Source organism: Capricornis sumatraensis, chromosome 15, assembly GCF_032405125.1.
Source record: "Capricornis sumatraensis isolate serow.1 chromosome 15, serow.2, whole genome shotgun sequence".
Lineage (NCBI taxonomy): Eukaryota > Metazoa > Chordata > Mammalia > Artiodactyla > Bovidae > Capricornis > Capricornis sumatraensis.
In genome coordinates, this window is record NC_091083.1 from 6,065,392 (window position 1) to 6,091,891 (window position 26,500).

Below are 26,500 nucleotides of genomic sequence, written 5' to 3' on the forward strand. Positions count from 1 at the left end.
TGAAAAATTCTGAGAGCCAATTTCTCGGGCCCAGGAGTTTCTGTGCATACCCAGCTTCTGTGTCCTCAAGTCCTCTGACTGGAGACCTCTCTGTTTCAGTTTTGTCCATCGTTTTCCAGAAAGTACAAACACCACTTAACCTGCCCATTCCCGGGCAGTGCTCCAAGGAGATCACCATAGGTTCCAGAGAAGATTCTTTGTTAATTCTTTCATTTTCAGATTCTAAGTGGTGTGCGTTTGTGCTCATCAGTAGTCCAAAGAGATGAGTTTTGTGGTACACACACCCATTCACACTCAGTGATCAGTCACCTGTAAGCTCCCTCCCCCCACCCCCCAACCCCGTTTCCTGTGTTTATTTGAAACCATTTGTCCCCTTCATTCCCCTGGGCTGTCAGAACGCAAGACAGTCATTTGTGAGTGTTAGAACATCCTTTCTCTTCCAAGCAATCTGACCCCCCAAAAAAACATGGGACAAAGCTGGAGAATCCTTGTGTTTTACTGACTGTAAGCGGCTGTCCCTGTGCATTCTTTGATTATTCTCATGCAGTACCCACTATCCCCATTTGTCTTAGTGTATATAGGCTTGTAAACATGATTGCCTGAGATATTTGTATACAACTTGGGATTTGTAGCTTTTATTTATTCAGAATGCATCTGGCATGTTGATGACTTAGCGACAGTGTCCTACTCTGGGCATCTGTATAGGCACATCACGTGGTTGGGGTTGCGTTAGACACGCACCACGCCTCTTCTTCCCATCCCAGCACTGACACTTCACAGCGAGTGCCCCGCCGCCCCCAGGAGAGTCATGCGTGTGGACTGGGGCTCCTGCCCTCCTTCTCACAGAATGCAGGACAACCTCATGATCTCAATAATGAGATAAAAAGTGAACCCAGTCCTCTTGTTACATATGAAATGTGTTTTTTGTTTATATTTTTAATTAGAGTAAAAATCCACAATGCAAAATTTACTATGTCAACTGTAAGTGTGTAGCAGAAGGTGTATTCACACTGTTGTAACCATCAGTCACTACCGTCCAGCTCCAGGGCTTTATCATCTTTCCCAGCTGAAACTCTACCTACTGAACACTCACTCTCCACTCCCCTGGTGGCTTTTTCTCCCTTACAGTTCTACTGAGGTATAACCGATATACAGCACTGTATGGTGTAAGCTGCAGAGCATACTGCTTTGGCCTACGTATATCATGAAATGATTACAATAAGTTTTGTGACCTTCCATCATCTCATAGAGATACAAAAGAAAAGGAAAAATATTTTTCCTTGTAATGAGAACTTGTAGGATTTGCTCTCTTCACAACTTTCACGTTTATGTAACATACATCTTAGTCATGTTGTACATTACATCCCTAGTACTATTTATCATATAATTGGAAGTTTGTTCCAGGTGGCTCAGTGATAGAAAACCTACCTGCCAAGCAGGAGATGTGAGTTTGATCTCTGGGTCAGGAAGATCCCCTGGAGAAGGAAATGGCACCCAATCCAATATTCTTGCCTAGGAAATCCCATGGACAGAGGATCCTAGTGGGCTACAGTCCATGGGGTCACAAAGAGTCAGGATACGACTTAGTGACTCAACAGGAAGTTTGTACTTTTTGACCACCTTCATCCAACTTCCTTTCCCCTCAACCCTGCCTCTGAAAACCACAAATCTGATCAATTTTTTAATGAGTTTGTTTGGTTGTTTTTTTGTTTTTTGTTTGTTTGTTTGTTTATAAGTATAATTGACCTACAAGACTGTGTTAGTTTCTGGTGTACAACATAGTGATTCGATGTCTGTACATTACAAAATGATCACTTCCTGGTTTTGTTTTTAATACACAGGGAAAGCAAAGAGATGCGAGCCCACCAAGCTAAGATTTCTATGGAAAATAGCAAAGCCATCAGCCAAGATAAATCCATCAAAAATAAAGCAGAACGGGAAAGGTGAGTTGGAATGCTCACTGCAAGAATATAATAGTGACTCCAGTGTACACACACACTCACATTTGAGATATAAAAAAACCCTTGTGAGCGCTGGCCTAGAATCCTGCTGTTATAACTGCTGGCAAGATATATTATTGTTGCTATAAAACACCTTCTGATTGCTTACTACCACTAGCAAAACATATTTACATTCAATATATGTGTGCTCATTTCCAAAATTGTATAAAATCTGGCATAAACAAAACTGCTTAAATTATGGCAAAATATCCTTCCCACATGATGCTTAGGTCACCCTGAAAGCATCTCATCTGCTCACGTGTTAAGCCCACCCTGAACGTGTTTGCAGTCTGTAGGCCTTGTACTGACCTTGACACTAGGGATCATCTCAAATCACCTCCCTCCGGTTTTCTGGTTTGTCCTTGTCTAAGAATGAGTTTTCTAGAAACAAAGACCAAGATAGGACTTCAGGTCATGTGATTTGCTGAGGAAAGAATCTTCAGCAGGGCAGAGAGGAGGGAGCAGGAGGGGGCCAGGGCAGGGGCTAAGCAAGGCTAGGATCTCAGCTAGAGTTTCTCTGCAGCCTAACCCCAGCTCTGGAGTGTAAACGACTGTGATCTGCTCCTTTGAGCCATGGGCACATGGCTCTTGTACGTCTGTGTTAATCAGTCCTTGGCCACATAGAGTTGGGAGAGGTTTGTGTGACATCCAGAGAAGAGCCAAGCTGCGAATGCTTTAGCCAAAGCTGATAAAGGGGACCTAAGAGGGCATCGCTAGTCATGGTCCCCAAGAGAGGCAGTTAGCAGCACTTGATGCCCGGTGCATTTCCCACGTTTCACGTTTACAGAATATAAAGTGTATTACCATCTGGTGCATTTTTATGCTGAAGTTTTGTGGATTAAATATAGTTTGGAATTAATAGGCCAGCAGTGGGATTGGAATTCCACAGAAATTTGACCTGGAAAGAAATCACCTTTTCAACACTTTGGACAAGAAATTTCCCAAGAAACATAGAATATCATTTGTTTCTCTTTAAGTAGATTATTACTCAATTTATTCAGTGCTCTTGTACACCATCATATTGGCATAGTTATCTTGTTATTGTTCAGTCACTAACTGGTATCTGACTATTTGCAACGCCATGGAATGCAGCATACCAGCTTCCCCTGTCCTTCAGTATCTCCCTGATTTTGCTCAAATGCGTGTCCATGAAGTTGGTGATACTATCTAACCATCTCATCCTCTGGTGCTCCTTTTGACTTAAATCTTTCCCATTTTCCAATGAGTCTTTCCAATGAGTCAGCTCTTGCATCATGTGGCCAAAGAATTGGCACTTAAGCTTCAGCACCAGTCCTTCCAAATAATATGCAGGGTTGATTTCCTATAGGGTTGACTGGTTTGATCTCCTTGTAGTCCAAAAGACTCTCATGAGTCTTCTCCAGCACCAAATTTGAAAGCATCAGTTCTTTGGCACTCAGCCTTCTTTATGATCCAGCTCTCACATCTGCACATCACTACTGGAAAAACCACAGCTTTGACTATACAAACCTTTGTCAGCAAAGTGATATCTCTGCTTTTTAATATGCTATCCACGTTTGTCAGAGATTTCCTTCCAAGGAGCAAGTATGTTTTAATTTCATGGCTAAAATCACCATCCTCGGTGAATTTAGAGTGCAAGAAAAACCTGTCACTGCTTCTACTTTTTTCCCCTTCTATTTGCCATGAAGTGATGGGACCAGATACCATGATCTTAGTTTGTTGAATGTTGAGTTTTAAGCCAGCTTTTTCACTCTTCTCTTTTACCCTTATCAAGAGGCTCTTTAGTTGCTCATCATTTTCTGCCATTTGAGTGTTATCATCTGCGTATCTGAAGGTGTTGATATTTCTCCCAGCAATCTTGACTCCAGCTTGTGATTCATTCACCCTGGCATTTAGCATGGTGTACTCTGCATAGAAGTTAAATAAGCAGGGTAACAATATACAGCCTTGATGTACTCCTTTCCCAATTTTGAACCAGCCATTTCTTCCATGTCTGGTTCTAGCTCTTGCTTCTTGATCCTCCTACCAGTTTCTCAGGAGGCAGTTAAGGTGGTCCAGTATTCCCATCTCTTGAAGAATTTTCTACAGTTTGTCGTTATCCACACAGTCAAAGGCTTTAGCCTAAGCAGAAGTAGATGTTTTTCTTGAATTCTCTTGCTTTCTCTATGATCCAAGAAATGTTGGAAATTTGATCTCCAGTTCCCCTGCCTTTTCTAAAACCAGCTTGTAAATCTGGACGTTCTCAGTTCACATATTGCTGAAGCCTAGCTTGAAGGAATTTGAGCATTACCTTGCTAGCATGTGAAATAAGTGCAACTGTGCAGTAGTTTGAACGTCCTTCGACATTGAGCTTCTTTGGGATTGGAATGAAAAATGATCTTTTCCAGTCCTGTGGCCACTGCTGAGTTTTCCAAATTTGCTGGCATATTGAGTGCAGCACTTTAACAGCATCTTTAGGACTTGAAATAGTTGAGCTAGAATTCCGTCACCTCCACTAGCTTTGTTCATAGTAAATCTTCCCAAGGCCCACTTGACTTCACACTGCAGGTATCTGGCCCTAACTGACTGATCACACCATCATGGTTATCTGGGTCATGAAGATCTTTTTTGTATAGTTCCTGTGTGTATTGTTGCCACCCGTTCTTAATGTCTTCTGCTTCTGTTAGGTCCATACCATTTCTGTCCTTTATTGTGCCCATCTTTGCATGAAATGTTCCCTTGATATCTCCAGTTTTCTTGAAGAGATCTCTAGTCTTTCCCATTCCGTTGTTTTTCTCTATTTCTTTGCATTGTTCATTTAAGAAGGCCTTCTTAACTCTCCTTGCTATTTCTGGAACTCTGCATTCAGTTGAGTATGTCTTTACCTTTCTCCCTCGCCTTTCACTTCTCTTCTTTTCTCAGCTATTTGTAAAGCCTCCTCAGACAACCACTTTGCCTTCTTGCATTTCTGATTTTGGGGGATGGTGTTTTGTCATTTTCTTCTGTACAGTGTTATGAACTTCTGTCCATAGTTCTTCAAGCACTCTGTCTACCAGATCTAATCCCTTGAATCTATTAATCACCTCCACTGTACAATCATAAGGGATTTGCTTTAGACACACCTGAATACTCAGTTAGTAAAGAATACACCTGCAATGCAGGAGGCCTTGGTTCGGTTCCTGGAAGGCTGTAGTTCAAAGCATTGCAAGAGTTGGACATGACTGAGCAACTAAGCAAGCAACCGTATAGCAAAGTGAACTCTGCTTAATGCACTGTGGTGGCCTGAATGGGAAGGAAGTCCAAAATGGAGGAAATATATATATGTATGTATGTATCACTGACTGACTGACTCATTTTGGCTTCCCTGATAGCTCAGTTGGTAAAGAATCCACCTCCAATGCATGAGACCCTGGTTCAATTCCTGGGTCAGGAACATCCACTGGAGAAGGGATAGGCTACTCACTCCAGTATTCTTGGGCTTCCCTTGTAGCTCAGCTGGTCAAGAATCTGCCTGCAGTGTGGGAGACCTGGGTTCAATCCCTGGGTTGGGAAGATCCCCTGGAAAAGGGAAAGGCTATGCACTCCAGTATTCTGGCCTAGAGAATTCCATAGACTGTATAGTCCACAAGGTCACAGAGTCAGACACGACTGAGTGACTTTGACTTTGAATTTCATACCTGAATGGCCTAGTGGTTTTCCCTTCTTTCTTCAATTTAAGCCTGTATTTTGCAACAAGGAGCTCATAATCTGGGCTGCAGTCAGCTCCAGGTCTTGTTTTTGCTGACTGTATAGACCTTCTCCATGTTTGGCTGCAAAGAATATAATCAATCTGATTTTGGTATTGATCATTTGGTGATGTCCATGTGTAGAGTCATTGCCTGCATTGTTGAAAAAGGGTATTAGCTATGATCAGTGTGTTCTCTTGACAAAACTCTGTTAGCCTTTGCCCTGCTTCATTTTATACTCCAAGGCCAAACTTGCCTGTTAACTCCTGGTATCTCTTGAGTTCCTACTTTTGCATTTCAGTCCCCTATGATGAAAAGGATATCTGTGTGTGTGCGTGCGTCTGTTAGTTCCAGAAAGTCTTGTAGGTCTTCCTGGAATTGGTCAACTTCAGAATTAGTGGTTGGGACATAGACTTGGATTACTATGACATTGACTGATTTACCTTTAAAATGAACCGAGATTATTCTGTGAGTTTTGAGATTGCTCACAAGTACTGCATTTCAGACTCTAATTGACTGTGAGGACTACTCCATTTCTCCTAAGGGATTCTTATCCACAATAGTAGATGTAATGGCCATCTGAATTAAATTCACCCATTCCCATCCATTTTAGTTCACTGATTCCTAACGTGTTCAGTCTTGCCGTATCCTGCTTGACCATGTCCAATTTACCTTCATGCATGGACCTAACATTCTAGGTTCCTGTGAAATATTGATCTTTATAGCATCAGGCTTTACTTTCCCCACCAGACATATCCACAACTGGATGTCATTTCCAATGAAGTACCATCTTCTGGACATTATTCTCAGAAAAGGAACTTTGTTTAAGGGCCTTGTGTGCATGGAAAGGACATCATCCACTTTAGCTCACAAACATAAAATATTTGTGCCATGATAAAAACCTTGTTAAACTGTTTTAGACTGTTACAAGTTGAAATATAGAATTCAACCCAAAAATATACTAATTGTTAAATAGCTCTTTATCCTATTTTTTCAATATGTTGCAAAGTGGACTTCAGACGAGTTGAGGTCAAATTGTCTTAAATTAAGAGCTATTAATAACCAGAAAATTCTTTATGTAATTTTTCCTATTTCAACTCTACATACTTATTTATTATAACTCTGTATCTAATGATTCGGTTCAGTTCAGTTCAATTCAGTCGCTCAGTCGTGTCTGACTCTTTGCGACCCCATGAATCGCAGCACGCAGGGCCTCCCTGTCCATCAACAAATTTCACAGTTCACTCAAACTCATGTCCATCAAGTCGGTGATGCCATCCAACCATCTCATCCTCTGTCGTCTCCTTCTCCTCCTGCCCCCAATCCCTCCCAGCATCAGAGTCTTTTCCAATGAGTCAACTCTTCGCATGACATGGCCAAAGTATTGGAGTTTCAGCTTTAGCCTCATTCCTCCCAATGAACACCCAGGACTGATCTCCTTTAGAATGGACTGGTTGGATCGCCTTGCAAGGGACTCTCAAGAATCTTCTCCAACACCACTGTTCAAAAGCATCAATTCTTCGGCGCTCAGCTTTCTTCACAGTCCAACTCTCACATCCATACATGACCACAGGAAAAACCATAGCCTTGACTAGACAGACCTTGGTAATGTCTCTGCATTTGAATATGCTATCTAGTTTGGTCATAACTTTACTTCCAGGAATAAGCATCTTTTAATTTCTTGGCTGCAATCACCATCTGCAGTGATTTGGGAGCCCAAAAAAATAAACTCTGACACTTTCCACTGTTTCCCCATCTATTTCCCATGAAGTGATGGGACCAGAGGCCATGATCTTCATTTTCTGAATGTTGAGCTTTAAGCCAACCTTTTCACTCTCCTCTTTCACTTTCATCAAGAGGCTTTTTAGTTCCTCTTCACTTTCTGCCATAAGGGTGGTGTCATCTGCCAATCTGAGGTGATTGATATTTCTCCCGGCAATCTTGATTCCAGCTTGTGCTTCTTCCAGTCCAGCGTTTCTCATGATGTACTCTGCATAGAAGTTAAATAAGCAGGGTGACAATATACAGCCTTGATGTACTCCTTTTCCTATTTGGAACCAGTCTGTTGTTCCATGTCCAGTTCTAACTGTTGCTTCCTGACCTGCATACAGATTTCTCAAGAGGCAGGTTAGGTGGTCTGGTATTCCCATCTCTTTCAGAATTTTCCACAGTTTATTGTGATCCACACAGTCAAAGGCTTTGGCATAGTCAATGAAGCAGAAATAGATGCTTTTCTGGAACTCTCTTGCTTTTTTGATGATCCAGCGGATGTTGGCAATTTGATCTCTGGTTCCTCTGCCTTTTCTAAAACCAGCTTGAACATCTGGAAGTTCACGGTTCACATACTGCTGAAGCCTGGCTTGGAGAATTTTGAGCATTACTTTACTAGCATGTGAGATGAGTGCAACTGTGTGATAGTTTGAGCATTCTTTGGTATTGCCCTTCTTTGGGATTGGAATGAAAACTGACCTTTCCCAGTCCTGTGGCCACTGCTGAGTTTTCCAAATTTGCTGGCATATTGAGTGCAGCACTTTCACAGCATTGTCTTTCAGGATTAGAAATAGCTCCACTGGAATTCCATCACCTCCACTAGCTTTGTTTGTAGTGATGCTTTCTAAGGCCCACTTGACTTCACATTTCAGGATGTCTGGCTCTAGGTGAGTGATCACACCATCGTGATTATCTTGGTCATAAAGATCTTTTTTGTACAGTTCTGCTGTGTATTCTTGCCACCTCGTCTTAATATTGTCTGCTTCTATTAGGTCCATACCATTTCTGTCCTTTATTGAGACCATCTTTGCATGAAATGTTCCCTTGGTGTCTCTAATTTTCTTGAAGAGATCTCTAGTCTTTCCCGTTCTGTTGTTTTCCTCTATTTCTTTGCATTGATCCCTGAGGAATGCTTTCTTATCTCTCCTTGCTATTCTCTGGAACTCTGCATTCAGATGCTTATATCTTCCCTTTCTCCTTTGCTTTTCACCTCTCTTCTTTTCACAGCTACTTGTAAAGCCTCCCCAGACAGCCATTTTGCTTTTTTGCATTTCTTTTCCATGGGGATGGTCTTGATTCCTGTCTCCTGTGCAATGTCATGAACCTCATTCCATAGTTCATCAGGCACTCTATCTATCAGATCTACTCCCTTAAATCTATTTCTCACTTCCACTGTATAATCATAAGGGATTTGATTTAGGTCATACCTGAATGGTCTAATGGTTTTCCCTACTTTCTTCAATTTAAGTCTGAATTTGGCAATAAGGAGCTCATGATCTGAGCCACAGTCAGCTCCCCATCGTGTTTTTGCTGACTGACTCGATCTTTGGCTGCAAAGAATATAATCAATCTGATTTCGGTGTTGACCATCTGGTGATGTCCATGTGTAGAGTCTTCTCTTGTGTTGTTGGACGAGGGTGTTTGCTATGACCAGTATGTTCTCTTGGCAAAACTCTATTAGTCTTTGCCCTGCTTCATTCTGCATTCCAAGGCCAAATTTGCCTGTTACCCCAGGTGTTTCTTGACTTCCTACTTTTGCATTCTAGTCCCCTATAATGAAAAGGACATCTATTTTGGGTGTTAGTTCTAAAAGGTCTTGTAGGTCTTCATAGAACCGTTCAACTTCAGCTTCTTCAGCAATACTGGTTGGGGCATAGACTTGGATAACTGTGATATTGAATGGTTTGCCTTGGAAATGAACAGAGATCATTCTGTTCTTTTTGAGATTGTATCTAAGTACTGCCTTTTGGACTCTTTTGTTGATCATGATGGCTACTCCATTTCTTCTAAGGGATTCCTGTCCACAGTAGTAGATGTAATGGTCATCTGAGTTAAATTCACCCATTCCAGTCCATTTTAGTTCGCTGATTCCTAGAATGTTGACGTTCACTCTTGCCATCTCCTGTTTGACCACTTCCAATTTGCCTTGATTCATGGACCTGACATTCCAGGTTCCTATGCAATATTGCTCTTTACAGCATCGGATCTTGCTTCTATCACCAGTCACATCCACAACTCGGTATTGTTTTTGCTTTGGCTCCATCCCTTCATTCTTTCTAGAGTTATTTCTTCACTGATCTCCAGTAGCATATTGGGCACCTACCGACCTGGGGAGTTCCTCTTTCATATCCTATCATTTTGCCTTTTCATACTGTTCATCGGGTATTCTCCAAGGCAAGAATACTGAAGTGGTTTGCCATTCCCTTTCTAGTGGACCACATTCTGTCAGACCTCTCCACCATGACCCGCCTGTCTTGGGTGGCCCCATGCAGCATGGCTTATTTTCATTGAGTTAGACAAGGCTGTGGTCTGTGTGATCAGATTGGCTAGTTTTCTGTAATTATGGTTTCAGTGTGTCGGCCCTCTGATGCCCTCTTGCAATACTTACCATCTTACTTGGGTTTCTCTTACCGTGGATGAAGGGTATCTCCTCACGGCTGCCCCTCCTGACCTTGAACGTGGAGTAGCTCCTCTCAGCCCTCCTGCCCTGTGCAGCCGCCACTCCTTCGACGTGGGATAGCTCCTCTCAGCCGCCTCCCCTGACCTCGGGCGCAGGGTAGCTCCCCTTGGCCGCCGCCCCTGACCTTGGGCGAGGGGTAGCTCCTCTCAGTTAGGTGATTCCAAAACATCTACAAAAGACTTGTTTTTTAAAAAATAATTTCTCTATGCCAAATAGTTACCTTTTTTAAGGTAACATATATTGTGTGTATCCATCTTGTCAAACCACTGAGAAATAAAATTAGATATTTATTATCAGAGAGCTAAGAAAGACATGCAGAAGCTGAAAAACACTTCTGTCTGTGTCTAAGAAGATATTTCAACATAAATGGCATTATATTTTAACTGAGTGACAATGCACTTTATCAGTTTTTCAGAGGTAGCCAAGTACACAGAAAGAGAAATAAATAATCAGCAAAATAAAGAGGTGGCCTCCCAAATAGGAGAAAATATTTGCAAACATATGACAGGTAACAGATTAATATTCACAATATGTAAGTAACTCACAGAAACCAACAGCAAAAACAAATCTGATTTTACAAGTGGGCATAGGAATCTCATTGGTTGTCCAGTGGTTAAGAGTCTGCCTGCCAATGTAGGGGACGTGAGTTCGATCCCTGGTCTGGATAGAATCCACATGCTTCAAGGCAACTAAGCTGGTATTCCACAACTGCAGAAGCCCGTGCGCCCTAGAGCCCGTGCCTCCTGCAAGAGAAGCCACCGCAACAAGAAGCCCCTGCACTGCAATGAGAGCAGCCCCTGCTCGCTGCAAGTAGTGAGAGCCCACATGCCGCAACGAAGGCCTGGCTCAGCCATAAATAAATAGATAAATTTTTTAAATGTTTGGGAAAAAAAATTTTAAGTGGGCAGAGGACCGAAAATAGACACTTTTCAAAAGACAAAAAAAAAAAAGACATTTTTCTAAAGAAGACACGCAGATGGCCAACACCTATGTGAAAAGGTGCTCAACATCACTCATCACCAGGGAATGCAAATTAAAACCACAATAAGATATGACTTCAACATCGGTTAGAATGGCTATTACCAAAAATTCAGTAGATAAGATGTATTGGCCAGGATGTGGAGAAAAGGGAACCCTTGTGCACTGTTGGTGGGATTGTGATCTGGCAGTGCCACTGTGGGAAGTAATACAGAGGGGGTTCCTCAAAAAATGAAAAATAGGACTACCATTTGATCCAGTGATTCCACTTCTGGGTATAGATCCGAAAGAAATGAAAACACTGTCTGCAAGAGCTGTCTGCATCCCCATGTTCATCACAGGACTATTCACAACAGCCAAGACAGCAGACAGCCGAAGTGTCTGAGTGACTGGTTAAGGAAAGCTTGAGATGCATATACAATGAAATATTTTTCCATTAGAAGAAGAAAATACTGCTATTTGGGACAACATGGATCTCTGAGAACATTATGCTAAGTGAAATAAATCAGAGAAAGAAAAATACTATCTATTTGTGGACCCTAAAGAAGGCCAAATTCATATAAACAGGGTAGGTTAGTGATTACCAAGGTTTAGGTAGGGGTAGGGAAATGGGGAGATGTTAGTTAAAAGGTACAAACTCACAGTTATAAGATTAATAAGCCTTAGGGATCTAACTTCAGCATGGTGACTATTTTTCACAATACAGTATTACATACTGTAGGAAATGTGAGTTGCAGCAACAGCATGATGCCATTTTAGAAAACCAACCAACTTACAAAAAAAGGAAATCTCTGATAGTAACAGGAGTGGACGAAGATATGGAGAAATGGTAGCACCCAGATACCGTGGATGGGAATGCAAATTGGGACAAGTACTTTGGAATAAAGATGAAGTCATTCATTCCCTACCAACCTGCAAGCCTAGGTTTACCCCCTGCAGAAACCTTTGCTCATATACACAAGAAGATAAGTCCTACACTTTATTTATTTAGCCAACAGACAGACAATGTGCCAAGCATTGCAAGACCCTATGCACCAGACCATTGTGCATGGTTGGCAAATAAAACCATACTTGTTATTAAAGGCAAAATGAAATATTGTAGTCAAAATTTTCCATAAATGGAAAAATCCATACAGCTGGTGAAAATAATGGACTTATTTGAAACATGGTTATATCTCTGAATCATAAATCTAAGTGACAAGTTATCAAAAGAAACACAGAATATGTTAGCAGGTTAATTTGGAAGCCATACAAAATTATTTACATATATATATTGGACACGAGTTTGAGTCAACTCCGGGAGTTGGTGATGGACAAGGAGGCCTAGCGTGCTGTGATTCATGGGGTCACAAAGAGTAGAGGTTGTTGTGTATATGTGTGATACAGGATGTATATATGTATGCATGTATGATAGAGGTGATTTGTATGCATATGAAAGTTTAAGAAACATTTGTGTATATTACATACAGATATGTCTATATGTAATAAAAATATTAAAACACAGATTTGTTATTGTTCAGTAACCCAGTTGTGTTTGACTCTTTGTGACCCCATGGACTGCAGCACGCCAGGCCTCCCTGTTCACGATCTCCCAAAGTTTGCCCAAGTTCATGTCCCTTGCATCGGTGATACCATCCAGCCATCTCATCCTCTGATGCCTTCTTCTCCTTCTGCCCTCAGTCTTTCCCAGCATCAGGGACTTTTCCAATGAGTTCATATCAGGTGACCAAAAACATGGAGCTTCAGCTTCAGCATCAGTCCTTCCAAAGATTATTCAGGTTGATTTCCCGTAAGATTGACTGGTTTGATCTCCTTGCTGTCCAAGGAATCTTCTCCAGCACCACAGTTGGAAGGCATCAATTCTTTGGTGTTCTGCCTTCTTTACGGTCCAGCTCTCACAGCCATAACTGACCACTGGGAAAACCATAGCCTTGACTAAACAGACTTTTGTCAGCAGAGTATTGTCTCTGCTTTTTAACCCACTGTCTAGGTTTGTCATAGCTTTCCTGCCAAGAAGCAGTCAACTATCTTCTGACTTCATGACTGCAGTCACCATCCTTAGTGATTTTAGAGCCCAAGAAGAGGAAACCCATCAGTTTCCTCTTTTCCGCCTTCTATTTGGTGTGAAGTAGTGGGCTGGATGCCATGATCTTAGTATTTTTAGTATATAGCTTTAAGCCAGCTCTTTCACTCTCCTCCTTCACCCTCATCAAGAGGCTCTTTAGTTCCTCTTTGCTTTGCCATTAGAGTGGTATCATCTGCATACCTGAGGCTGTTGATGTTTCTTCTGCCTATCTTGATTGATGGGAACACCAAAATTCAGAAAGTGGTTACCTCTGGAGAGAGAGAAAGAGGGGAAATGGAGTCCAGAAGAAATACAAAGGGGGCTTTGTTTATATTTGCAACACTTTTATTTCCTTTAAAAATATGAGACAAGGGTGGTAAAACTTACTAATATTGACTAGTCTGAGTGATGGATACACAGATGTTTTGTGTCTTTTTCTCTGTACATTGTATATTTCAAAATTCCTCAAAACATTAGGAAAAGGAAGTATAATCTCATCTAAATAATTAAATGAAATATGAATTTTTCTTACTTAATATCAATTAATTCCATCCAGTGACATACCAACTGTTGTTTGTACCTTTGCTTTTAGGAGAGTCAGGGAGTTAAATAGCAGCAACACTAAAAAGTTTCTGGAAGAAAGAAAGAGAGTAAGTATCATAATTTTCTTAGCACTTTTCCTTTGAAAAAAACTAAATAGTAGCTCATGCTTAGATTTCAGACTTCTAGCTGATTTGCCTAATTTGATTTTTCTGTATGCTAAATATTCTAACTTCTCTTCTCTTCTCCCTGAAAGCTAATCTCTCACTAAAACCTATAAGGTAATTATTTGGTACTATTTTATACAGAAAATGAAGCCAAATTTTAATCATGCACAAATACTCTTTTCTTTTCTAAGATTTTGGCAGCAACTATCTTACCAGCAAAAATTATGAGGTTTAAATTCTCCGTTTTCAGGCTATTTTCTTTCTTCTTTTTTAAATTATTTTTATATCCTTCTCTTAAACTGCAAACTACCAACCCTCATCCATAAGTTTTAAGGTTACAACCCAAAGTTGATCTGAAGTGTTTTGTTTTGCTTTGCAGCTCGCCATGAAGCAGTCCAAAGAAATGGATCAGTTGAAAAAAGTCCAGCTGGAGCACCTCGAATTCCTAGAGAAACAGAATGAGCAGGTATTTCACTTAAAAAGCGTAAAAAGATGTAGGCAGCCAACCAGATCCAGGAGGCAAATGCCATGGCCCACAGTGACCCTCCTGCTGAAGCTAGCAGCCTGCGTAGTGACGTAGGAACGTGGCTAGAAAAATTTGGTGCCATTACTGTGCTTTGCCCTTTTCATCCAAAAAGAACAGAAAGTACTTTTTTTGAAGTGGGAGAGGAATGTGGCTGTGGAGAAAAAAAGCATCAAAATTTGATTAGATGATGGGGATTTTAAAAAGGACATTCCTGAGAGGAGGAGAAAACAGATTATAAGTTACTTCTCCATTTTTATGTGAAGTTATATCACTTGTACCCTAGAGACAAGTGATATTGTATTTAAAAGCAAATGAGAAACCACCTACTTTCAACCTCAATCTAAAAATGAAATTATAAAACCTTCTCAGGACTTCCAAGCCAAACCTAATTGCATAAACTGCCATAATTCTACAAACCACTGAATGTGAGTGGATACCATACTCTTAGTGTTAAACACTAAATTAAAATATACACAAATAAAAAGAGGTCTCCAAAATCCAACTATTCAGTAGCTGTCAGGCATATACCAACATCAAGATGAATGTGTATTTGCCTCAAATGGAGTTCAGATAGTTGGGCTACAGCCCACTGGCCATCCACAGTCTCATTTCAATTGGATGGAAATACCTCTAGCTTCTATGGCACGATGACCCTCAGTAGCAGTTAAAATTTCAGCCTATCTCAGTCCAAATACACCTCTTCAGGTGTAGCTGGTTTGGAAGTTATTATTTCTAGGCAGTTTGCTCCAGTCTAGAAGCTGTAAAGAAGTTCTGAAACCCGTACTTGTACTGCATTATTCTTTCCTGTTCCCTTTCACATATAAAGTAATCCTCTTTAAGGTATTTTTTTTTTAAGAGTAAATGGCTTCCATTGAAGAAAACTTAACTGGAAATTAGACTAAAAAGTACCTTTGAGAAAGTAAAACAAAACGATAAAATCAGGGTTTGTTTTTTGTATTGCAATTGAGTAACAAATAAATCCAACTTCTGGTTTCATGTCCTTTACTTTTGGTTGATAGAAGTTTTATTCATCAGCATTCTTCTAAGTTATGTTTCCCATTTCTTTTCCAGCCAAATGCTTCTATTCATGAATAGTCCACAGATCTCCAAGGCGGACAATAAGTGTTTATTGTCCCACAGATCCCACTCATTTGACCAATCCCTAGATACAGCACCTTCTAGTACAAGTTACCTATCTTTTTTTGCTGTCAAAGCCATTTCTCAGAAAGTGTTTCTGGAGGGTGAGGGATGGATAAGGGAATAGCTGCTATTTCTAAACATTTGAATCCTCTTCAGTGACTCAGTACTGGGTGGGGATAAGGATGCCTTAAAGAAGGCACAATGAAGGTAAGATGCAGCTCTGTGTCAGTTAACTAAATTAAGAAACTACTTAGAAATCACTGTGTTGCTTAGCAACAAGCTTGACTAAAGAATATAAATGTGCTAAAAATTGCTCATCATTACAATAGTGGTATATATCAGAGCTAGAGAATACCTAGTGTTTTTAGTTTCAGAGCTAAAGTACACAATTTTAAAATCACTTTGGCCTTTTATCCTAATCCATGTGTAACTCAAATCACACCAGAGATTTTACACTGAAATATTGGATTAATAACAGTATTGATTGGATCTTATTGGGAGGAAACTTCTTGTTTCTTGTTTCTGAAATTCATATAATGCCTTTCAAGGGGTCGCAGGTAATGCCTACCACCCACACCTGATACTTTGAGTCATAGAATCTTAGGAAAGAATGTAAGAAGCTTGAGATTTGGTGAAGATGTAATGAGATTCCATGAAAAGAAATTCAAGGTATATTGATGCTTCCAGCAAGTGTGCAATTTGGACTTGAATTTCTGTGTTAAGCTTTGCTTTATAAATATGGCCCATTCTGTAACAAATTCAGTCCCAGAGATTTTCTAGTGTACTTTTGGAGGGGGGAGTTTACAGATTGAATACCTCTCAATTCAGTTACTACCTGTGGTTCAACACTGTCTTGGCACAGTGCCAAAGATGCTGGAGCTCTATTTCTTGCCTCATATTAGGTGAGGTCTGGAACCATTTGGAGAGCTCCCCCTATATCCTATTGGGTGGCTGAGTAGTTAAGAATGTGCCTGTGATGTAGAAGACCCGGGTTTGATCCCTGGGTCAGGAAGATCCCCTGGAGAAGGGCATGGCAACCCACTCCAGTATTTTTGCCTGGGGAATCCCATGACAGAGGAGCCTGGTGGGCTACAGTCCATTGGGGTCACAAAGAGTCAGACACGACTGAAGCAACTCAATTCAAAATTTCATTGACAGGAAACAGTTTCCTGTCTCCAGACAATCCCAAACTTGTATAACAATCTCGCAAACTGCTATTAAACCTCAAGACTTTAAAAAAAATTTAAAAAAGAATAAAATAAATTAATTTTAACATTCTGCAATAATATCTCCCTTTAAAGTTTCTTACTGCTTCCCTATAGCCCTTATCCTATAAATTTTCCTGGTTGCCCCAAAGCAAAGCCTGGAATCATCTACTTCATTAGTTAGACAGTGCTGAGGCACTGGCAGAAACAACTCAGGTTTCAACCTATCTGGGTCCTGATTCTGGATCCTAACCTCCTATGTCATTTTGAATGGCTTTGCCTGCTTGGTTGGCAAGTATTCATTTAAAACTCCAAAGGATGGGGACTTTTTTTCCCTACCATTTCCCATAGACCTCCCAGCCATACATGAGCTCATCTGTCTTGACATGCACCATTTCAAACATGAAATGCTCCATTACTGTCATACTCAAGTTTTAAAAGTTGGTTTTGTCATCAGTCGTGTCATGTAATGAGGAGAGGTGAGGGTCTCACCCCATGGGAGAGCTGCAGTATGGGCTGAGAGGCATTGGTCGCTTTTGTTCTTTTGTTTCTGTTGAGATCAGCCTGGGGTAAGTTTGTTGCTGATGGTTCTATACATGTTTTATCCTTAGCCTTTTGCTTTTCTGTATATGGTTTTGCATTCATTTTTCAAATTCACTTCAGTATTCATTTATTTTCTTTGTTTTGTATGTATGACTCAATTTTGACATTACTATTTTTGTACAAACAGCTTTTGAAATCCTGTCATGCAGTGTCCCAAACTCAAGGTAGGACTGAAAATTCTGATAAGCAAGATATTGCCTTCCTGCTCAACTGCGCTCGTATTCTCGCTGCTTTGATGATTCACATCTGCTCTTGACTAGTTAAGATCACAAGGGTTTGAGTTTGACTATTTGATGCTTGGATTTCTGATGTACAATTCAAACTGAAATGCCCAGCGTCTTGAGAGAATTATTTCTGATGGCATTTTAGCATCCTTTCCAGTTGCAGACCTAGGAATCTCATGCTGATGAAGACATACCCAGTCACTGGAAAAAGTGATATACGGTGGTCCTTTGGATCAATCACAGCTGAAACTGGGTCACAGAGTCAGATCTTTCACAAACATTAATATGACTGCCATTAATTTTTAAAGTACCCAGTAAAAGTTGATTGGTGGTTTTTAGTAACAGAGAGTTATGGTCTGCATGCAAACACATTATACAGCATCATTGTACAAAGACTCTTGTCATGCTTTCTGTTAGAACCAGTCTGCCAGGAAACCTAATCACCCCTTATACATACGGTAACCATATAATTTATCATTCAAACAGAATAGCTTTGAAAGTGAAACGGGATGTTGTTCATAATAGCCAGGACCATAGGCATGAATTGGAACCATCCTGACAAGTGAGCATGAGTGGTCACCCTGCTCATATGAGAACCTAGCTCTTGGAATCCTCCTGTACTGTTAATAGGATCCTTCTCTCTACACCATGTTCAATATTGTCCTTAATGCTAGAGGGAAAGAAGCAGAGGGAATCCTTTATTACTATTTACTGAACACAAAATATTTAATTTCCAGTGCTGATATTTCACTGTCATCTCTTATAAATACTGTTTGTGTCATAGTTTCATGTTCGTGTATTTTCTCCATTTCTTCATTTTTCTATTAGAGCATTAGTAGGTTTCAGGCATTAAAAAAAAAAAAGATCTGGGGAGTGGGAGCCATCCATCCCAAATGTAAGCAGAAAGTTACTATATTTGGTGTTTTTACATCCATCCTCACCAAAATGGAATTTAAAGGCACAGTCTAAAAATAACAATAAGAAGGAGATCACTCTGTGGTCTGTGGGTCAAACTAATTTCATAGCAAAACTTCATTTGGTACATTTTGATGCTCATAGTATGATCGGCAGAGTTGACTAAATCCTCCCACTGACCTTCCATTTGGTTGGAATACCAAAGTCGACACAAATAGTAACATCAGAGCTCATCAGGGTCCTCCTCCAAGTTATATCTTTATATATCCATGTTTCCATTTTTAAATGTCCTTTATTTCAAAGTGATGTGTCACTGAAAGAGGACAGGAATGCTTTTTCTCCAAAAGATACATGTGTTGGGTTCGAAAAAAAGCACATGGTTGGAAAGTAAAGCTTAAAATGAAACAATTGATTTTTCCCTATATTGCCAGGCAGTGACTTGTCACCAGAACCTGTGCCCATCAGACACCTTTCCACCTCTCAAATCAGCTGGTTGTCTTCTTGACAGCCTTAATTCATGAGATTCAATTCACTGTAGCTTACTTCCTGGGGTAGACTGTAAAAGCTGAATTGCTCCAGAGAAGTGAGAGCCTGTAAGGAGATTTTTTTACACAGCAGCCTTCCAAGAACCCTACGTATGCATGTGACATTCTGCCCGCAGCATACTCCAACCAGTCTAACGTGATAGACTTCCACCCAAGCTTTCCCATCCGTGAGATTCTTAGACAGTCACTTTTCATTAACTTTCAAGCTATTTGAGGAATAAATTGTACATAAGCAATGCTTATTCTAAAAGTGATCAAATTATCTACACACCATCAAGGCATGTCAGTCTGTGGAAACTAAATCAAACAGTTAGAAATGACGTGATCTACAAGTGACAGGTGTAGCTTCTTTTCCAGTTGTTTTCCTGGTACTGTGTGGACCATTCCTTCCCAGACTTTAACATGCATAAAACTTCCCTGGGGATCTTACTAAAATGCAGACTCTGGGTCAGTAGGGTGGGGGTGGAGTCTCAGATCCTGCATTTCCCACAAGATCCCAGGCAATGCTGATGCTGCTGGTCTGTGGACCACACTTTTAAGTACCCAGGACACAGTGACAAGCATCAAATTCGAGGGAAAAGAGGTGGGGTTTTGCTGCATGTCTTCAGGAGAGGATTTCAACATGTAAGGTCTTGTTTCTGATGTTACAGGCGAAGGAGATGCAGCAGATGGTGAAATTGGAAGCCGAGATGGACCGCAGACCAGCAACAGTTGTGTGAAACTCCAGGACACAAACTGAACCCACAGAACCACCACATCAAAGAGCAGTCCCCAGCTTCTGAACACAGATTCCATGGAGGAAAGCTGATGTCTTCTGCGTTTCCTTGCCATGTAGACAAAATGTCACCTGAAACCACAGAGACTTACTTCTCTTAAACATTCTGAATACTAAATTTCCTCGCTCAACCAAAAGTAGTTACAAATCCCCCCAAACTGCGACTCCAGTAAGTCAGAGTTTACCTGTTTATCATACCACTTCAACATGTTTGCCAGAAAATATCATCACAAGTAAATGAGCTTGGTGTTAAAAACTCTGCTTTGTGATGCGTTAAGACATGTTTGAGCAGCAGCAAAAGTAGTGCATTAGCCATGTCATAGCAAGCACATGCACTGGGGTGGGGGGAGGAAACTGTCTGCAGATTAATAGCAGCAGTGGTGATCTGCTAGACAGCAACTGGGGGGATTTTTCTACATGAGTTACCTCATCAGTAAGTGCCATGTCTCCACCATGCCATACAAAGCGAACTTCCTATACCAGTCACGGAAACGGTTAGAACAATAGAAAAATAGAACGGTGTCCTTGTGCCAAAACCCACTGTGCTCACAAGGAGAACTCTCAGGCACGTTTAAGAAGCTGACATCTGACATTGCTTCCTAGGAATTGCTTCTGCTGACCCTAGATTACTACAGCTCACTCTTACACCATGAAGATTGTGAAGTGGTTATTGGCAACTGTTTGTAAATGTGACCATGTAAAAAGTATTTATGCTCCTAATTCACACTGTCAGAGAGCAAAATCATGTTAAGTATTGCCACGTGACAAGATTAGTGAACAGGAATATTAGAACTATCTTTGCATGATACACAAGCACCGATTATGACTAACCCGTACACAGTTAACCTAATGCAAATAAATACTGGTTAAGTAACTGTATGGCACAGAATATAATTTGACTCTCAAGACTTTTAGCATAATGAAAAGTCTATATATATGTGTATATGAACTATGTGGGCATTCTTGATACTTCAAGTTCTAGTTTCAAAAAAAAATACATAACTAATTTAATTTTACACAAAAAATATTTATGCAGATTTTCAGAATTTCATATCAGGAAATAATCTTTTTATGTCTGTTAAATATCAAAACAATTTGCTACAGTGTTAATCTGCATGGTCGTTAAGCCTGTTGTAGTTGTGTTGCAGACAGTGCATGGAAAAGTACCTCCTGGGATGGAGCTGTGCCCCAACACCCAGAGGAGCGCATGGAAACTGCACTCGAGAACTAATCAGATCACTGATGTAGGGCACCAACCACCAACCGGATTGTTGTATATGCTTGTACAGATTGATTCTGTGTGTTCCTCTGAGTAAAACAGAGAATTATGTTACCATCAATACTGAAATTAAACTTCCAACTTCTCTAATAAAAAAATGAAAACACATCCAACATCTGTCAGAGTGTTTGCTCGTCAGGATGCCTTCCCGTGTACTTTTTCTGTTTCCTAAATAATCTCTTCGTTGTTCTTAGAGGGGGGTTTATGCCTGCCCCCAACACATTTTTCTCCTGACATAAAAAGACTGTTTGACTGGTTGACTCCCAATGTAAAGTACTTGTTTTTCCTTTTTCTCACAGTTGTCATTTGAACTGGCTTCTTTTGAAATTCTCTGGTTACAGATTTCCTTATCTGTAAGATAGTAGAGTTTGAGTCACTGCCCCTGACCTCGGACGCGGGGTGTCTCCTCCCGGCAGCCACTGTCCTCGGACGCGGGGTAGCTCCTCTCACCGCCACCCCTGACCTCGGATGCGGGGTGTCACCTCCCGGCTGCCACTGGCCTCGGACGCGGGGTGTCTCCTCCCGGCAGCCACTGTCCTCGGACGCGGGGTAGCTCCTCTCACCGCCACCCCTGACCTCGGACGCGGGGTGTCACCTCCCGGCTGCCACTGGCCTCGGACGCGGGGTGTCTCCTCCCGGCCGCCACTGGCCTCGGACACGGGGTGTCTCCTCCCAGCCGCTGGGTGTCTCCTCCCGGCTGCCACTGACCTCGGACGCAGGGTAGCTCCTCTCAGCCGTTCCTGTGCCGTTGCAGCCTGGCACTCTAGGCCGAGCCCAAGGCAAGGGGTGGCAGCTGGGAGGAGCCACCCACGCCCAAGGCCAGGGCCGGAGGCCGGGAGGAGCAACCCGAGGACCCGTGGCTACGCAGGCACAGGAAGGCCTAGAGGAGCTATCCCACGTTGAAAGTCAGGAACGGTGGTGGTAAGGAGATACCCATCATCCAAGGTAAGGAGGAGCGGCTGTGCTTAGCTGGAGCAGGCTTGAAGAGATACCCCACGCCCAAGATAAGAGAAACCCGAGTAAGATGGTAAGTGTTGCAAGAGGGCATCAGAGGGCAGACACACTGAAACCATACTCACAAAAAACTAGTCAATCTAATCACACTAGGACCACAGCCTTGTCTAACTCAGTGAAACCAAGCCATGCCTGCAGGGCAAACCAAGATGGATGTGTCATGGTGGAGAGGTCTGACAGAATGTGGTCCACTGGAGAAGGGAATGGTATGCCACTTCAGTATTCTTGCCTTGAGAACCCCATGAACAGTATGAAAAGGCAAAATAATAGGATACCAAAAGAGGAACTCCCCAGGTCATTAGGTGCCCAATATGCTACTGGAGATCAGTAGAGAAATAACTCCAGAAAGAATGAAGGGATGGAGCCAAAGCAAAAACAATACCCAGTTGTGAATGTGACTGGTGATAGAAGCAAGATCCGATGCTGTAAACAGCAATATTGCATAGGAACCTGGAATGTCAGGTCCATGAATCAGGGCAAATTGGAAGTGGTCAAACAAGAGATGGCAAGGGTGAATGTCGACATTCTAGGAATCAGCGAACTAAAATGGACTGGAATGGATGAATTTAACTCACATGACCATTATATGTACTACTGCAGGCAGGAATCCCTCAGAAGAAATGGAGTAGCCATCATGGTCAACAAAAGAGTCTGAAATGCAGTACTTGGATGCAGTCTCAAAAACGACAGAATGGTCTCTGTTCGTCTCCAAGGCAAACCATTCAATATCACAGTTATCCAAGTCTATGCCCCAACCAGTAATGCTGAAGAAACTGAAGTTGAACGGTTCTATGAAGACCTACAAGACCTTTTAGAACTAACACCCAAAAAAGATGTCCTTTTCATTCTAGGGGACTGGAATGCAAAAGTAGGAAGTCAAGAAACACCTGGAGTAACAGGCAAATTTGGCCTTGGAATGCAGAATGAAGCAGGGCAAAGACTAATAGAGTTTTGCCAAGAAAATGCACTGGTCATAGCAAACACCCTCTTCCAACAACACAAGAGAAGACTCTACACATGGACATCACCAGATGGTCAACACAGAAATCAGATTGATTATATTCTCTGCAGCCAAAGATGGAGAAGCTCTATACAGTCAACAGAAACAAGACCAGGAGCTGACTGTGGCTCAAATCATGAAGTCCTTATTACCACATTCAGACTCAAATTGAAGAAAGTAGGGAAAACCGCTAGACCATTCAGGTATGACCTAAATCAAATCCCTTATGATTATACAGTGGAAGTGAGAAATAGATTGAAGGGCCTAGATCTGATAGATAGAGTGCCTGATGAACTATGGAATGAGGTTCGTGACATTGTACAGGAGACAGGAATCAAGACCATCTCCATGGAAAAGAAATGCAAAAAAGCAAAATGGCTGTCTGGGGAGGCCATACAAATAGCTGTGAAAAGAAGAGAAGCAAAAAGCAAAGGAGTAAAGGAAAGATATAAGCATCTGAATGCAAAGTTCCAAAGAATAGCAAGAAGAGATAAGAAAGCCTTCTTCAGCGATCAATGCAAAGAAATAGCGGAAAACAACAGAAGGGAAAGACTAGAGATCTCTTCAAGAATATTAGAGATACCAAGGGAACATTTCATGCAAAGATGGGCTCGATAAAGGACAGAAATGGTATGGACCTAACAGAAGCAGAAGATATTGAGAAGAGGTGGCAAGAATACATGGAAGAACTGTACAGAAAAGATCTTCATGACCCAGATAATCATGATGATGTGATCACTAATCTAGAGCCAGACATCTTGGAATGTGAAGTCAAGGTGGCCTTAGAAAGCATCACTACGAACAAAGCTAGTGGAGGTAATGAAATTCCAGTTGAGCTGTTTCAAATCCTGAAAGATGATGCTGTGAAAGTGCTGCACTCAATATGCCAACAAATTTGGAAAACTCAGCAGTGGCCCCAGGACTGGAAAAGGTCAGTTTTCATTCCAATCCCAAAGAAAGGCAATGCCAAAGAATGCTCCAACTAACACACAGTTGCACTCATCTCACATGCTAGTAAAGTAATGCTCAAAATTCTCCAAGCCAGGCTTCAGCAAGACGTGAACCATGAACACCCTGATGTTCAAGCTGGTTTTAGAAAAAGCAGAGGAACCAGAGATCAAATTGCCAACATCCGCTGGATCATCAAAAAAGGAAGAGAGTTCCACAAAAACATCTATTTCTGCTTTATTGACTATGCCAAAGCCTTTGACTGTGTGGATCACAATAAACTGTGGAAAATTCTGAAAGAGATGGGAATACCAGACCACCTAACCTTCCTCTTGAGAAATCTCTATGCAGGTCAGGAAGCAACAGTTAGAACTGGACATGGAACAACAGACTGGTTCCAAATAGGAAAAGGAGTACATCAAGGCTGTATATTGTCACCCTGCTTATTTAACTTCTATGCAGAGTACATGATGAGAAACGCTGGACTGGAAGAAACACAAGCTGGAATCAAGATTGCCGGGAGAAATATCAATAACCTCAGATATGCAGATGACACCACCCTTATGGCAGAAAGTGAAGAGGAGCTAAAAAGCCTCTTGATGAAAGTGAAAGAGGAGAGCGAAAAAGTTGGCTTAAAGCTCAACATTCAGAAAACTAAGATCATGGCATCTGGTCCCATCACTTCATGGGAAATAGATGGGGAAACAGTAGAAACAGCATCAGACTTTATTTTTGGGGTCTCCAAAATCACTGCAGATGGTGACTGCAGCCATGAAATTAAAAGACACTTACTCCTTGGAAGAAAAGTTATGACCAACCTAGATAGTATATTCAAAAGCAGAGACATTACTTTACCAACTAAGATCTGTCTACTCAAGGCTATGGTTTTTCCTGTGGTCATGTATGGATGTGAGAGTTGGACTCTGAAAAGGCTGAGCGCTGAAGAATTGATACTTTTGAACTGTGGTGTTGGAGAAGACTCTTGAGAGTTCCTTGGACTGCAAGAAGATCCAACCAGTCCATTCTGAAGGAGATCAACCCCGGGATTTCTTTGGAAGGAACGATGCTAAAGCTGAAGCTCCAGTACTTTGGCCACCTCATGCAAAGAGTTGACTCATTGGAAAAGACTCTGATGCTGGGAGGGATTGGGGACAGGAGGAGAAGGGGATGACCGAGGATGAGATGGCTGGATGGCATCACCGACTCAATGGACATGAGTCTGAGTGAACTCCGGGAGATGGTGATGCACAGGGAGGCCTGGTGTGCTGCGATTCATGGAGTTGCGAAGAGTCGGACACGACTTAGTGACTGAACTGAACTGAAAGTTTGATTAAATATTTTTCCACACTAACATCTCATTAAAATTATGGCTATTATGGTACAACTGGATGGCCAGTTTTGAAAGATTTCAAATGGCTCTCTCTCACGAAATCAAATAGCTCCCTCTCAGCACTCAGCTGAGCTCACTGTTCTGTCGCATTTGACTGAATCCATCACTCACCCCTCTCTGCTCTGCTTCTGAAAGATTACTCCTACTTTTCCCGTTTTTCTGATCATTTCTTCTCTGGCTTTTCATCCTCCTACACTGCCATAAATATTTCCATCTTCCAGCTTAAATCCAGAGCCAGTTTTCTCTCTAACCAGCTTTACTTTCATTATTTGAGATATCTGTCTCCCAGAAGAGGACTTCCCAGGTGGTGCTAGTGGTAAAGAACCTGACTGTCAATGCAGGAGATGTACCTAAAAGATGCTAGTTCAATGCCTGAATTGGGAAGATCCCTTGGAGAAGGGGACAGCAACCCACTCCAGTATTCTTGCCTGGAGAATCTCATAGACAGAGGAGCCTGGTGGGTTATAGTCCATGGGGTTGCCAAGAGTCAGACACAACTGAAATGACTTAGCAGGCACACATGCGTTCCCAGAAGAATCCACTGTAATAGGATTAAACATGTACACACAGTTCAACAAGAAGATGGGTTTACTTTCAATTGTAAGCTCATGTTGCACTCAGATCCTATGTTTTCATTTATTATAAAGGACAACAAATCTTGGCAATTACAGTTACTCAGTCTCTTCAAACTTAAAAAGACAAACACTTATTTCAGAGGTATATTCATTACTGAGTCTCCCAGTTAGTCAGTCTCCCAGTTAGAGTTCCCTCCCCTTAAGGAAGTCTTCCTGCTTCTCTTCCAAGATGACTTCTGCGTGCAAATGGAAGCTCGTGTGTCCTCCTGGCAGTGGGGAGGAGCATCTGGTTACCCCTACTGTGTGGTCCTAGCTGCCCTGGACCTCAGTCCTGCAAGGTGGATCCTTTCATTCTAGTGTCTCAGGGCCTCTGCTCAGAAGAGTTTTCACCCTGGACTCAGTTTTTCTCCAGTTTTCTTGTGGGACACACAGAAAGTCTGGGTTTGGGAGCAGGGAGAGGACAGAGGTCCTAGCTCAG

General features: G+C 41.6%; 1 protein-coding gene across 4 annotated transcripts in view; it reads left to right on the plus strand.

Moving 5' to 3' along the window:
* The window catches only part of PLCB4 (phospholipase C beta 4), a 187,734-nt gene extending 166,609 nt beyond the window's left edge, over positions 1-21,125 (plus strand). For 2 of the 4 annotated variants that reach the window (XM_068987745.1, XM_068987746.1), the window contains 5 exons: positions 1,842-1,943; positions 13,769-13,826; positions 14,263-14,349; positions 17,485-17,521; positions 19,692-21,125. In XM_068987745.1, the coding sequence (XP_068843846.1) occupies positions 1,842-1,943; positions 13,769-13,826; positions 14,263-14,349; positions 17,485-17,521; positions 19,692-19,780 (373 nt within the window). In that variant the 3' untranslated portion in view covers positions 19,781-21,125. The remainder of the gene's footprint in view (positions 1-1,841; positions 1,944-13,768; positions 13,827-14,262; positions 14,350-17,484; positions 17,522-19,691) is intronic. The other 2 variants (XM_068987747.1, XM_068987748.1) reach the window with 1 other exon arrangement.
* Positions 21,126-26,500: the final 5,375 nt, after the last annotated feature.